The 15,626-nt window shown below is 51.2% G+C and overlaps 1 protein-coding gene across 2 annotated transcripts in view; it reads left to right on the forward strand.

Moving 5' to 3' along the window:
• ZCCHC14 (zinc finger CCHC-type containing 14) overlaps nucleotides 1-15,626 on the forward strand; it is a 55,974-nt gene that overhangs the window by 18,896 nt on the left and 21,452 nt on the right. For both annotated transcript variants that reach the window (XM_045772803.2, XM_045772802.2), the window contains exons 2-3: nucleotides 3,988-4,111; nucleotides 13,636-13,709. In XM_045772803.2, coding sequence (XP_045628759.2) covers nucleotides 3,988-4,111; nucleotides 13,636-13,709 — 198 coding nt within the window. The remainder of the gene's footprint in view (nucleotides 1-3,987; nucleotides 4,112-13,635; nucleotides 13,710-15,626) is intronic.

Below are 15,626 nucleotides of genomic sequence, written 5' to 3' on the forward strand. Positions count from 1 at the left end.
GGTCTCTCTGGTCAGAGGCCGGCACCGAGGAAACCTCTGAGGAAAGCATCTATCTGAGGGAGCGGATGGACGGGCGGGAGCCTCGCTTCTCCGGGCCGCTGGGCTGCACTTTGGCGTCTTTGTCCCTTACCCCTGGAGGGGACTTGGAGGTCATGTGATCTAATTTTCTGTGCAGTGCTGGGGTTCCATTTCGCATCCCGCCTGAGGGGAGGTGATTTGGCCTTTGGACGCTCTGACCGCGGCGAGCTGCTTCATCTTGAAACAGTCTCGAATACCAGCAGCGCCTGAGAGGAATGCGGAGTCTCAGGCCCCACCTGACCTGAGTCAGAACCAGCACTTTAGAAGCTGGAAGCGTTGTGCACGTGGAAGTTTGGAAACCGAGGCCTGTGCCAGTGAGAGGGCCGGCGCTCAGAGCTGGGGTGCCAGCTGCTTGTGTCCTGGGACTGGCACTCTGGTCCGTTACTGTCTCCCCGAGCATGAGCATGCTGCCCCTGTCGGACCACATCACCTTCCCGGAGGCGCCCCAGACTGGAGTGTGTGCCTCATGCCCAGGAACGTGCTCCAGTCCGGTTTCCTTCACGCTCGCAGTTCAGTCGGTCCTGAGTTGGGTCCGGCGAGATACTCTGCTGGTTGTGTAGTGTGTCACGGAGCACGCAGATGTTTTCCTTTGAAGTAGAGCTGCCGTTTTTGTCCCGTTTTAATCCTGATTTCACTAAAACGTGGTGAAATCGTCAGCTTTTACAGACACCCGTTAGGTACCTGTGTCGTATCAGGCACTATTCCAAGTGCAGAGGGCACAGCAGCGAATGAAACACAAAAAGTCCTACTTCATCAAGCTTTGAGAGGTCCTCACTAAGAAGGTCACACGAGCATAGACGTGACAGCTGTGAGGGGCCATGCAGATATGTACAGGGTCTGGGGGGCACTTCAGGCAGATCCTGGCTGCCAGGTCCACCCTGGTGGCCACAGTGGGTTGAGTGGAGGGGAGAAGTGGGAGGTGACAGGTCCCCTGTAGGTCGTGGCAGAGGCTGTCTGGAGGTGGCACGGTGACCAGGGGCACAGAGAGTGTCCATTGAGTGAAAAAGGGAGGTGCTCACAGGACAGAGGACTTGGAACTTCGTGGAAGCGGCTAAGTCGGGCTGGTTGTCGGAGAGCATCTTCTCGTTGCCCTTCCAGCCGTAGCAGGAGGTGACATTTGGAACTGATCAAGTCTTTATTCTCGTGTCTATCAGGCTCATGACTGGAGCTCCGCTTGTGAGCGTGAGTCAGAGAGCATCTGAGTTGAACTATGGAGGTCACATGGGGCAAATTAACTTAACCAAAAATAACCCCAAACACAGCATTTCTGGGAAATGCAGGGGAAGAGAGCTTTCAATGTAAACAAAGGAGCAAAGTCAAGATAAAGGCTTGGTTGGAAAAAGTGAGCATCTGGAAAACTAGGAAGAGGCGCTCTGGTAAGACAGTGAGGCAAACAAATACTTCTTTTTCGCTGGTTATAATTTTAAAGAGTTTTCTTTCGCATGTTTGTGTCGTCGGCATGGCATGTGCTTCCACAGTGTGATTCCGAGGCTTTCCCCTTCTCCCGGGAGCCGTGGCGCGTGGACCTACACCCTTACCTTTCCTGTCGGCCCACGGAAGGAGCTTCCTGTCCCCCCAGGTGACACCTGGCCCTCACAGGGGCTGACCAGACAATGGGCCTCCTGTGCTTCGCACCCTGGCTGAGGTGCCCAGTGCGCAAGACAAAAGACCACCGAGACCAGTGTCCTGGCCCCGCTCCGGAAATTCTGATGGGGTGGGGGTGGGCGACACGCATTCTTGCCGGGCCTCGGGGGCTCTGCATGCATCGAGCTTGAGAAGCACCCGTCCACTGCAGCTGTCTGTGCCTCCCAGGCTGCGCTCGCGGCAGGCGTCCTGGCTGCGATGCGTCATCCTCCTGCCCCTGCTTCTGTTTGTGGCTGTTCGGGATGCTTTCGGATGGGCGTCGGTGTGTGCCGGAGAGGTTGGCACTGCTGCGGTTGGCTGTCCAGACAACTCAGCCTCGCTCTGCTGTGGCCGAGGACATAGACATACTTCTCATGGTAGCTCCGAGGACGTGGAGGCTCACTGAGCCGGGCCAGATCCGATGGTGTCTGCTGGGGTTAGAGTTGTTGCAAGGGGTAAAAATGCTAACCTCTTGAGTTGTTTCCCAAAGTAGTATTTACTGTTGGGAACTAAAACTCTAGCTCTTTCAGTAATTACTTGTAACCGTTGCTTCTCTTATCTTATTTAGTAGGAAAGTAGTTCATTTCTGGAATATTCAGACCATTGGATAAAACCTTGCCCAATCTGAGGGAAATAATCCAATTTAGTTAAATGACAAATATAAGTAATTTAAAACTTTAACTGTCTTGATAATATCTTATAATGTTATCCAAAAAATTGACTTTTTAGAGGAGTATTGGGGTGGTTAGGATTTATTTCCTTGGGCTATGTGAACTTTCACATTTAACTGGACTGCTGGGTTGCTTTTCTGGTGTGGCGTAGGACCTGTTGGTCCTGTGCTGTGTGTGTGGGGAGGCCTCCCTGCGATGGCTTGCATGTGGGTGGTGGGAGGACAGAGGGCTCACCGGGTACGCGGCATGTGCTGTCTGTCCGGAAGGGACTGGCTGTTGCCGTGCTGCCGGCGTGGTGACATCTCTGGCCTCTCCTGGTGGCCCTCTGCCTCTGCCTTCGTGCCCCTCCGTGCCTGCAGAGGGCTCACAGGCCCCTCCGATGGGCCGCCCCCGCCTTCCAGGTAGTGAAGACAATCTCTAAAACCAATGGCTGGTGAGGCATGTGTCTCACGGGACTCCAAGTCAGGATGGAGGCCAGCAGTCACGCTCCTCTTCTCCCCCAAACCTTTCCCCTTCCTTGTATGTGTAGCATAGTGTTTCTCACGCTTTAAAACTCACACCTCTCTTGATAAACTTTAAAGTCTTACTTTACTCTCCTTTGAAATTTTGATGTATATTAAGCTGTGACTCTGAGGGGGTCAGAGCGTTGGCCACTTTCATTCTTCTCAGTCCTACAAGTACTAGATAAATTTTGGCTGTGAACTTTTTAGACACTGATTCTTGTTAAGGGGGGAAAAAGTGAAAGTTCTTGCCCCCACCCCAGGCACGCGGGGGTCTCCTCTCTTCTCTGAGGTCACCGCGGTGCACAGTTTGCTGTCTCCTCCCGCTTCTGGCCGTGTGTTTGCACAGAGACGCGCTGGCCGGGGGCAGAGAGCAGGAGGGGGAAGCCCGAGCGCGAACTTGGCCGTGTGCTGCAGGGCTGCTTTCGCCGGCGACCACGGTGCCACCGGCCGGCCCGGCACCCGCCGACCTTCCTCTGGCCGGGGCTCTGTGCGCAGCTTGTTACGGAGGCTTCCTGCCTTTCACTCTTAGAGAAGCCGCTGCTGTGAGCGCCACCCCCCCCCCACGTGTAGGGCCTTCGTGTGACGAACTCCTCGAAGTGGGCCTGCCGTGTGCTGTAGAGTGTACCCCACGTAGACCCAGTTGTATGCTCCTCTCGACTGTTCTCTTTAGAGCATTTTGTGACTGAAGATTTATAGGGCAGTGTTAGGTCCAGCTGCGTAATTAATTGTTTAGGGATCGGTATGATTTGAAGAAATAAAATGTAAGGTTTTACCTGAGACAGAGCTCGGCTGGCACCGCTCCGGTGCGGGCGCACGAAGCTGCGGCACAGCCAGGCTCCCGTGTGCGCTCACGCTCACCTGGCTGGTTTTCAATTTCAGTGGTGAGTAGGAGATTGGTGATGTTTTTGTCTGTTGCAGGAAGTGCTTATTGTGAAAATATTGTGTAAGTAGTGTTTTGTACAAAAAAATTATATATAAAATTTTTGTATGTATGTTTTATATGAAACTCGAAACTACATTAAGCATCAGTGACTTTCAGATAATAACAAAAAATCATTCTGCATGGACCAGATGGAAGAAAATAAGATAATTTTTTTTTTTTGTCCTCCCAGGTGACTCCAAGAACCGAGGCCCCCGTCAGCAGCGTGAGTAATAGTTTGGAGAACGCACTACATACATCAGCACATTCCACAGAGGAGTCGCTGCCCAAGAGGACTGTGGGGAAACACTCCAAAGGTGAGTCCGTCTGTGCGAGGGCTCCAAGGGAAAGAGGTGCACCAGGGTGTGGAAGGCAGATCTTTGTGATGCTCTTTGGTTAAATACTTCCGGATCTTTCATCAGCCGTGGTCTTTTAGTAAGGTACATTGGTTTTCTAAATTGTGCAAGTAATATATAAACACACCTTGGCTGTAAAAGTCTCAAATATTGACGTTTATTAAGGGGAAAAATGGAAGTTGTTACATACTCTCGTCCCTGCCCCGTACCAAGTAAGTCCTAAATTCTAAAACAGCACTATCCTCTAGAACGTTCTATGGAGGTAATGGAATGTTCTCTCTCTGCACTAAGTCTGTCGCCATCAGCCGCATGTGACTTCTGAGCGCTTGAAATGTGCCTCATGCAACCAAGGACCTGAAATTTTATTTTCATTTCCTTTCATTTGGAACCGCAATATCTCCACGTGGATAGGGGCCACCGTATTGGACAGCGCCGCTCTAGAGGTGACAGCATGTCAGACGAAGCTGAGTCTCCTTGATTCTTGGGCCAGCCGGACAGTCAGTGTCACCCTGACCATACAGTTGCAGGCTGAGTGGTATATGGGGACTTCCCAGGAGGCGAGTGTAGGTGATGTGTGGGACTCGTGAGGGCCAGGATGGCCCCGATTTGGCCCAGTGATCAAGAGGCCCAGGACACTCAAGGCCCCCACCCCCTCGCTCACTCACCTTTGTTCCCCTTTGGATCGTGCCTCAGCACAGCGTACCTCACGGGTGCTTCATAAATGCTTTGTTTTTAAAATAAAGCCCTGTTCTGACAGAATCACAGAGCCAGCCAGCCCTGACTTAGGTCACATGCTGGAAACAGCCACATGCTAACTGCTGCCTGTGTTTGTGTGTGTACGCACGTGCTGGTAACCGAAGCCGTGAATCCTCGCAGGTCAGCTCCTGGGTGGGGCCGTGGTTCCAAAGATACGCAGGGCCTCACCTCCCGCCATGGTTAGTTGTCCCTCAGGCATAGGGACTTTCCTATCCTGGGACTGCTCTTGTCCTTTTTCCTTAGACACGTCACTGTGGGAGAAGTGCCTCCCAATTAGGTTTCGCGTCCTTTGTCCCTCTACTGTCCAGCATGGGACCTGTGCCCTGCACCCTCCTCGTGTGGGCGGACGGCCTCCTCTTTCCCATAGTGCTTTTCCCTTGAGACATAATTATCAAGACCCTCATTCCTATCTTTTAAATGTAATTGCAAGATACATGCCTGTCCTTCCCTTGTCCACGTGCTGTGGTGCCCTGAGAGCCCGCAGATGAGCCGGCTTTGGCCTCAGGTGCAGCACGCGAAGCAGAGAGAGCCAGGCGTTGTTAGCTGTCCACCGTAGTCTCCGTTCAATGCTTCTGAGTGAGGCGCTGCTTCTGCCCAGAATTTGGCAAGCAAGCGAAGTCAGTTTTCGTAGTCACGCCTCTCGTGATGCTGTGCGGGCTGGGCGGTTGCTCTTGGCAAAGCCTAAAGTCACTGCAATGCTGCTACTGTGGAGTTTTCTCACTGTCTTTTCTGTGTTCTCCTTGTGTTTGATTTTCCTCTGCTTCCTTGGAAGTCCTCAGCGGTAAAAGAGGTCAGACTTAGGTTTGCTGTGTGCGAAAGTTCAGCCGGAAACCGGCTGCTCCGTCAGGTGGCACTCGAGGTGGCGGTCGTCCTTCCCTGTGCTCTTCGTTGTGAAGATCTTCAAGTACGGAGTGGAGGGACTAGGGCAGCAGCTCCTAGCGTCTGGCTTCAGCAGCAGAGACGGGCCTTGAGTTCCTCGAGACTGTCAGGCAGCACTGCCATGCTCGCTCTGGGAGAGCTCAGGGTTTTCCCCAAACCCACAGCTTCCGGCTTATTTTACTGACACTTAGGGAAACATCTGTAACATACAAGGTGAGGTTGAATTGCTTTTAGTGATGCTGTCAGTGGAAGGTGTTGTGTAACTTGGTTTCCTGGGTTGGAGTAGTTGATTTTTAGAGTTGTCCTTGTGTGAGACAGTCGCAGTAAGCTTGATGACACCGCAGACCACTTACCAGCGGTCCTAAAACCTGGCCTCTAGACCTCTGCATTCTTAAAACTCAAGGATTCCAAAGAGCTTTTGCTCATGTAGGTTATACCTACAGATATTTATCATATTTGAAGTTAAAACTGAGATTTTCTTTTTAATCTAAATAAATGGTTTTTGTCATGTGCCGCTGTGGTTTTTGTGTTTGTCGTGCAGCAGCATGACGACATGCGGTACCGTCAAGGTCAGGCTCCAAAAGTCTTGTCCTGTTGGGGATGCAAACCCACCATAGAGAGTTAGAGTACGAATTTTGGTAAGAAGCATGGCAGTGAAACCCAGCTTTCGGAAGCCTAGTAGTAGGCTGCCTTGCTCAGGCCGCACTGGGGATTTGAAGGTGTGTTTGGGATTGAGGCGTTTAGATAATTTGTCTGTTGGCTCTTTCAACATTTTATTAAGACTTTGAAACGTACAGTAAAGTTCAGAGAATTTTACAGTGAACACCTACCATCCAGATTCCATAATTTCATTTTATTTTACCTGCTTCTCTTAACTATCTCTCCATCCATGAAGACATTGCATTTTTTTTAGGACTTTACATTTCAAAGTAAGTTGTTCTGTTGACTTTTTTGCTATGTTTTCATGCAGTATTATTATTTTTCGAACACTGGTTGTTTGCAGCCTTCTGCAGCCAACGAGTCTCACTTGAAGCACAGAGCAGAGTTGTCTGAGTGGTGGTTTCTCATCCCCCAAAGAGAGAGTGACAGGTCGGAGTCGAGCTGACCGTCCCACAGCAGCTTCTTTCAGACAGCGCGGCTCAGCTGGTCTGAGTCCCCATCGAGGGAGGCCACCAGGATTGCAGCATCCATCTGTGACTTTTCAAGCCTTATGTTGAATTCAGAGCCAGCCCTTGATGCGGAGCATGAGAACCTCGCAATGTGCTCAGTGGCATGTGCCGAAGCCAGCGTACGCGGGCCCGTGAGGTCAGCTGTGCAGAGCGCAGGAAGGGTTTTAGCCTCTTGACGCCCTGTATGGCTGCGAATCAGCCGTGGTGGAAGTATTTACACCTTGGAAGTGGGTACAGACCGCAGAGCAGAGGCTGTCCCGCAGCCAACTGTGACGGATTTTTTTTTTTTTTTTTTAAGATTTATTCATTTGAGAGAGAGACAGTGTGCAAGCAGGGGGAGAGGCAGAGGGAGAGAGGGAAGCAGGCTGTCTGCTGAGCAGGGAGCCCGATGTAGGCCTTGATCCCAGGAGCTGGAGATCATGACCCGAACTGAAGGCAGACACTTCACTGACTGAGCCACCCAGGTGCCCCCAGCCGTGACACATTTTGCAGAGTGATGCTGCAGTGCCCCCCCCCGCCTGTTCTGTCTGCTACGGTTGTGTCCATCATGTGCACGCGTGCCGTGCGGTGCAGCCCAGCTCCAGGAAGAGCAGGTGGTTCTCTGCGACCCGTGGACCCCTGCACCCTGACTTCAGCACCCTCCTCTCTCATGCTGTAATGAGAAGTCACGACAGGTCAGCTCTTATCTTCTCTTGGCATATCTGACACCGCTCCCGCCACCACCACCACCACCACTCTGTCCTCTCTTGGTTTCTTTCCGTTTTTAAACCATGGAGCATCCTACATCCAGAACCGTTGGGGGGTGTGCTCCATTGGTCTCCTGGTAACACACGTCCCGGTTCCCCTCTTGCCTCTGTGTTCATTTGCTGTGAAATCCCCTCTTCTGTCTGCCCCTGAAACGCTGGTGCTGTCTGGGCTCCTCTCTGGCACCCACTCACACTCTGTTTGGGTGTCTTCTGTTCACCTGTCGATGACTTTGAGATCTGAGCATTCAGCTGAGACCCTTGCCCAGGACCCCGAATTCCTGTGAATATTCCCATTGATGTGGCCTGCTGGTGCCTCTGCCCACGTGCCCAGAATGGACCCATCACCCCTCCGTTGCTGCCCCTAAAATGAGCTTCCAGTGCCAGCCTTCAGGCGTCTGGAGCCACACCTGCAGGCCCACCCCAGCTCCCTGCCCCGACGCGAGTGGGCTCAGCGGGGCCACCACCGCAGCCGCCGTCCTGGTTCAGGTCTCTGTCCCCTCTGCTGCCTGTGGGTTCTCCTGTCTGGTCCATCTCCAAGCAGGGACTTGCCCTGCAGCTGGACCACAGGGCTCCCAGCAGCAACTGCTGTCACAGCACCGACCAGCACTAGGTGCCCCCCTCCATGTGTGTGTGCACCTCGTTGATGTCACAGGCCCGTGAAGTAGGGACCAGTCTTCCTTCTGTTCAGGGATTCAGTAACTGCCCAAGATCACTGAGCTGGAAAGTGTCACATTTCTGACTGAGCCCGTTTCACAGCAGAGCCCACGGGCTTACCTCGACCTGCCTGGAGGAGGCCCGCTGTGGGGTTTTTGGGATTTGTGGGCTGGCCTCATCTTGTCCTCGTGTCCCTTCTCTGGTCTCTTGTCACCACTCTGAGTTCCTGGCTCTAGCCGTGAGCAAACTTCCTTAGACTCCCTGTGCTGTCCTGCCTGAGCCTTGATCACCACGTTCCTCTGCCTAAATGGGCTCTTCCCTTTGAAGTCGAACTCACATGTCACTGCTGTGAACTTTGTAATTTTTGTATCACTTATGGTTAGTGCTGTGCCTGGAACATACTAATTCTGAATAAAATGTTTGCCTGAATATTTAAATAAGTGAAAAATCCTTGGGCCCTTAGATTCAAGTGCCATATCACTAACCATTCAAATAGAGTATGTGTGTGTTCATTTCCTACTTTTGCTACTTGAGAAGTCCCTTTTACCAGCTTTATGTTTTCTAGATCATGCCGTGTACTACTCTTGTTTATATTTCTGGAGAACTGACAAATCAAGTAAATGCAAGGTAGCTAGATGATAAAAAAAAAAAAAAAAAGAAAAGAAAAACAAATTAGGGGACTCTTAAATATAACATGATATGTCCTAGAAAGAAGCCAGAGAGGAGGCTCAGGTTAATCAGTGAAGCAGTGAACACTCAGATTTTCACAGCAGCTGAGAACTGCTTCTAGAAAGGGTTCCACCAACACGGACAACCAAACGGAAAGGAGAATGTCCGTCGATAATTTGAGGAACGTTATTACTCCTGAGACTTTTAAGAATATACTTTTAAGAATATACTTTTTCAATTTTTAGGTGAAAACTAGATTTCAGTAATAAAAATTTAAGCAGGAAGCATCATAAATGTTATTTTGTTTCAGTTTCTTTATTTCAAGTAGGAAGACATTGAGTTCTTCAGTATAGGGCTCAGGAGAAGGAGGTGTTTATGCAGCGGGGGAGGGGGGTCTCGCATCTTTTCCCGCAGTCATAAATGATACCCTCCTGTGATGGCTTATAGCATAGTTTTATTAAGTTATAAAGTGGTTTCCTCTGTGGGGCACGTAGAAATTAAACTGTTCGACCGAAGATACTTCAAAATCAAGGAAAGGATCTATGGCAGAAAAGTACCAACTACCCAGTTTTTTCCAGAAGAGTTTAGGGTAGAAAGGGAAGAAGTTTCAGAAGAGTGACTCATTCTTGGAACACAGTAAGTGTCTGATATACATGTGACGTGACAGTCAGCTCTCGTAAACCGCTCGAAGATGCTTGGCAGTGAGGGTGACCCTTAGAGCACAGCAGTTTGAACTGGGAACTCCGAGGGCTGTGATGGCGAGACTGTGTTCCTGGTCCTGGGTTTGTCGCTGCTGGCTGAGAGGCCTTTGGGCCAGCTCAGCCCTAAACCGTCTTGACTTTTTGCCAGCCCCCGCCCCCATTCAGATGCCCAGTCCTGCTTCAGGACGTTTGGAACCCCTGTCTGACTGCTCGAGCAATGCCTTTGTACTTCTGTCCCACACGAATCCCCTCCCGCCTTTTCCAATTACATTAGCATATTGGTTTTTGAAGTTAGGTATTGATGCAGTTATAAAAGTGGCAGTTCAGTGCAATTAGATGTTTTATTGAAGGCTGTGTGGTCGACTTGCAGGACTGGAGGCAGATTCCTCATGTGTGTCTTGAATGGGAAAAGAAGGAAAGTTATAACAAACCATCTTAAAAGGAGAACGCACATCCCGCTTTGCTTTCTCAGTTCAGCGTGAGCGAGCCGGCTGGCCTAGACTCGGGTGCCCTTGGCCGGGCCCAGTCGGTCCTCGATAGACATGCCTGCACGCAGTCCAGACCCCCGCCCGTTTCTTCCCACAGAGGAGCCCCGCCTCCCCCGCCCACCTTCCCAGTGCTCCACTGGCCGTGGCCTTTATGTCTTGGAGTCTTTGTGGGCGGTGCGAATCCCAACCCTTCTTGAAGGATTGATTTCTAGCCCTCAGACCTAGCCGTGATTGCTTGCACTCCTCAGAAAGTCGTGAGACCTCTGCGTGCCCTTGGGATGACGGTCTACAGGACTGACGGGCGGTGTGAGGCACAGGGGTCGCCGTATCTACCAGTAGAGAAGTGGGTCACAAACATGCTCGTGTGCGTGTGGAGATGAATACCCTTTAAAAGCGTGAAACTGCATTCTGGAAATTTGGGATAAACTACTCATAATTCCACCACCAAGCACAATGACCCTTGTTAGCTTTGATAACTTATTTTTCATCTTTCTTTTACGGTTTAAACAGCTATAGCCATGTTACACATACAATTTGTAGTTTTTTAGTTAATATTGCAAGCTGTTTTCACTTTTTTGTTCTTGAAATCATGGTCCTTAACGTGAGTTCCAAAATCGAGAACATGTTTCACTATCTTTGAAGCCTAATGAAAGGCCCCGTAGCCCCACCCCTCATGACCACAGGTGCCTCCACAGGGACAAGTCCACTGCAGGCGACATAGCAGAGCTCCCCTGCGGCGCCTGGCGCCCGAGCCGCACACGCTGCCCGCAGGTGGGGTGGTGGCGCCAGTCACTCCGGCCGCCCAGACTGCAGCCGCGGACTTGCAGACGGCTGAGTGGCGTTCATCTGCTTTCCACATTCTCCTGTCCAAAGATGAGTCACTTCCGCTCCCGGTCCAGTTGGGGTTTTCTCTCTTGACTCTTTTTCATAAATGCTAATAATATTCAGCCCTGGGACATTTAGGTTTACGTTGCTGTCCCGTGGCCAGGGAAAATGCTGACTACATTTTTCTGTGTTCATTGACTTCGTATGTTCTGTTGTTTAAAAAGGGGGAAGATCTGGATTAGAGTGATGTCATTGTGGGTCAGTTTTTAAAAAATACTGATTGGGAAAACATAAAAGCTGTTTATTTGCTGACAGTCTGATGGAGGAAGCCAGACGAGAACAGCGAGCGGTTTCACTGAGTGAAAATAGGGAGGTGTGCAGCCTCAAACTCTGTGTTCTTCGTTTTGCCAGAAAGGAAACAAACACTTTTTTTTTTTTTTAAGAGTAATTCCTTCCTGTAAGGTGCTATTTTAAGCTTAAAATACTTCAAACCGAATGGGTTCTCGCATCTCCCAAGATGCATATAGACCTTCATGCCACTTTACACAATTAGGGAGGCTGCGAGGAGAGAACAGTTGAGCAGGTAAAGGGTCTTCTCCGCAACAGCCAGTAACTTCTTTGAGTATGAGGACCCATCTGTCGTGTTCACTGCTCTGTTCCCAGCCCCTAGAATTTGACCTTGCGCACAGCAGGAATCTGAAAGGACATGTTGGTGAGTGAACCACTGTTGGTTTTAGATCAAGGATCGCACATTTTTTTCTGCGCAGATGGAGATAGTAAATATTTTTGGCTTCGGGAAGCATAGGGTTTCTGGCAGAGCGGCTGGGCTCTGCCGTCGTGGGGTGGAAAGCAGCCACTGATGATATGTAAACAAACGGTGTGGCTGTGTGCCAACAAGCCGTTTACACAAACAGGCCCAGGACGGCCTCTAGGTTGCCAGCCCCGCTTAGACCCGCACTGTCCAGGAGAGGTCTCGGCGATGACCCAAGGTTCTATCTGTGCTGCACAGCGAGGCAGCCGCTAGCCACATCTGGCTGTGGAGCACTTAGGATGAGATTAGTACAACCAGAGAGTTGGATTTTTAATTCTCTTTGGTTGTAATTAATACAAATGTAAATAGTCACATGTGGTGAGTGGCTGCGGTGTTGGGCGTTGTAGGGTTGGAACCATCCCTGAAGCGCGCTGCACAGAGCGTGTGTTGTTCTCTGGAAGGTGTGTACACAGGAGGGGAAGAAAGAGTTCTGTGGCCCAAAAAACTGGGGAATTGTTACCAGAACAGACTTGTTCATTTCGGGACTGCTCAGAGCCTTTAATATTGTTAATGTACACAGTCTACCAGAAAGTGTTAGGTTTTTTTTCCTCTGAGCTTTTTGACCATGCACCTTTCTGGGGGTACCCTTGAACATCTTAGAGCACCGGTGTTCTTGGAGAAGACCTTGGGAGGCGCGCTGTGGCCCGCCAGGATGCTGGGCGTCTGCAGGACGTGGAGCTTAGTAGTTTCAGAGGTTCTGTTAAGTGCTTCCTCTTGGACAGTTAGGTTTGAAAGGTCTGTGGAAGTCCTCGTGGTCCATGGCCAGGGGCTGTCTGGGCCTGGGAGAACTGACACGGAGGAAGACGTGTGTAACACGCACGTACTCAAGTTCCTCGGCTGTCGTGGACTTTCTTCCTTAGCCGCCAAGGGGTTGGACTGTCGGTGTCTGCAGACAACAGAGACGCTCCGGGAATCTGTCCCATTAGTACTTGAGAAGCGTTTCATTTGAATTGGACACAGGACGCGCACGCCTCAGTGTGGTTTGGGAGTTTGGAACCTGCATCAGGTTTGTAAGTGGCTCTTTTATCTTCAGCAATGTTTGTGCTCAGATATCTGCATTTTCAAACTTCAGTTTAAGTGTGTAAGAACTTACTTGCCCTTCTAGTTTTGAGGAGACACAGGGTGTAGCCCTGTCGGGAGAGCGTGGGCGAAAGCGGCGTGTGGAGGCCCGCGGCGGGGCTGTGTCCCCGCTGGTGTGGCTGTGTCCCCGCTGGCGCGGGCGCTCTGCACCCAGCCGCCTCGCTCAGCCCGCCCTGTCCTGCAGAGGGGAGCCCTCCGTGCCGCTTCCCTAACCGCTGCCTCGAGTCCCGCCAGCCCGGCCCTGTCCCAGGAGGAGGACGCCCTCTCTGGTGACCAGAAGATCCCCACGAGACGCTGCCTGGGCTCCGGGCTCTGACATGGCCGCAGCCGACAGTGTGGAGCGTTAGCTTTTCTGAAGTCCAGACAGAGCCTCCCCGGTCCCCACCGTCCCGGGCGTCTGTGCCCTCGTGCGGTCCCGTCGACTCCGGTTCTCTTTCCAGGGACCGTTCTCTTCCTTTGCTGTGACTTGTTTTTATGTGTGGCCTGTTTTCTTCTGCTCTGCTTTTAAATTCACCTCCGTTCCTGAGTGTGACGGCTCTTTGCTTTCCCCCAGGCGAGCACTGTGCAGAGGACCGCGAGCGGCGCCGGCGCCGAGAGCCTCGTTCTGAAAACTGCTGAAATAGCAAATGCTAACTGAAATGTACTTCACGGTTTTACTTCATTTTTATAATTTTGTTTGTTGTTGTTGTTGTTTTTTGCTTTTACAGTGAGTGTTGAAAAGATAGACCTGAAGGGATTATCACACAAAAAAAATGAAAGAAATGTTGAATGTTCCTTTGAGGTAAGATGCCAAGTTTTTTTTCCCTTTTCTCCTCTAAGGGGTAGGAAGGAAACATTTGCCATGAGTAGATACTTAGATTGCTGTAAATGGAAGATGGGCCTTTTTGCCAAGCACCGTACCAAGGCTGTGGGAGGCAGAAAGCCGGGCCTGGGCCACGGGCGGGCTGCCTCCCGCCTGTGTGCTGAGCGTCTAGACCGGCGTGCTCAGCTGCTGCTGCTTGGTCACCAGAGCTGGCTGACGCAGAGACCCCGTGTGACAATCGACACACGCTGTGTATTAGGATCGGAGGCCCCCGGGAACCGTGGCTCAGCGGCCTCACAGTGTGCCGGGAGCTGCGCTCCATGAGGTCTTTGGGGGCCTGCGCTCCCCCCAGTTGACGGCTTTGAGATCCCTGGGGTGTGCACCCGCAGTCTCACGGTCTGGGGTAGCAGCCAGGGCACTAGTCCTCACGTTTTCGTTCCAGGTACAAGACAGAGGATGAAAAGGGGGGAAGACTTTATCTTTTTCTCTCTTTTAAGGAACATTCTGAAAGTGGCCCCTAGACATTTCCACTTACATTTTGTTGACCAAAACTTAGCTTCTTGGTCCTGCCTAGCTGTGCAGGAGGCTGGGAGATGTACTCTGGCTGGCCATATCCCCAGGGTTCTGTTACTTGGCCCTCATGTTGTGTGAGGTTCTCCTTTGACCTCGTGCCTGAAGACTGATTGATAAGGAAGAATCTGCTTCCTGCATTACTAGGGAGTGTTCTCAGGAATAAAAGCTTCGAGTTCGCACCGAGGTTGTATGCTCTGATGCTGTGTGTGGTTCACTAACTTTTCAAAGGGTATAGCTGCATCAAAATACTTCAGCTAGTTTTACCACGAAAAAGATAAAATCTTCATTTGTTTCAGAGGTGTACTGCATTGTGCAAATCCCTTGTTTCACTATGCATGTGTCTTCAGAATGTACGGGAAAGACTTGCCTAAGGCTTTGAGGCTGTTGAAACTTGTGACCAGCACCCAGGTCTCAGCACCCGGAGAACCCTGGAATCCCAGCGTCTTCAGGGCCTCGTAGGGGTGAGGTCCCTGGAACGCTGAGCATGTTTTTTCCCCTTCACCACGCTCTGAGTCTCGTGGCCAGACCTCCCCTCGTGGTCATCTGCCTCCACAGGGCTGAGCCATTCTGGGGGGTGGGCCCCCCTCAGCCCGTCTGGTTTTGCTGGGCTTTGATCTGCCCCCATCCTCAAGCCCACAGCCTGGGCTTGTACAGTGTGAGATATGTGACTGTGGCGAACGTGACTGCCTGCAGCTTCTCTCTGAAGAAATGAGCTTTGGCAAAATAGACACTTGGCCTCTCAGAGGAGACGGCAGTTATGGGCAGGAATGGGGAGGCAACAAGCTGGTGAGGATTAGGACATGGCGCCCTGAGTCCTCTGCAAGCAGGCTGCACAACTCCAGAAGGAGCCTGGATCCATGAGTTTGCGGCCCTAGGCTCGGGAGTGTCGCCTGGTGTCGACGCTGTCACACAGGTTGAAGACGTCTCTACCCCGGTGGGTGAGCTGCGGTGTTTTAACACAGCAAAAGCTTTGGTTATCTGCAGATCTTCCTTTTCCTGAAATGATAAGTGACAAAAGTATTCTTGTGTGTAGAAAAGTGAAAATTCTTCTCTAACCTGGAAGACCAAACTACTTTTTCTTTTGGGGTACTAACTTTTTTTTTGTTTTTAAGATTTTATTTATTTATTTGAGAGAGTGAGTGAGTGGGAAGGAGGGCAGCGGGGAGAGAGCTCGCATCTCAAGCGGACCTCGTGCTCAGCACGGAGCCGTACGTGGGGCCCAATCCCTGATACCACGTCCTGAGCCGAAATCAAGCGTTGGACGCTTAACCGACTGAGCGACCCAGGCACCCCTTGGGATACTAATTGGATATGCCCCGAGGG

This window comes from Ursus americanus, chromosome 21, assembly GCF_024610735.1.
Source record: "Ursus americanus isolate L20-20 chromosome 21, mUrsAme1.1.p, whole genome shotgun sequence".
NCBI classification, from domain to species: Eukaryota; Metazoa; Chordata; class Mammalia; order Carnivora; family Ursidae; genus Ursus; species Ursus americanus.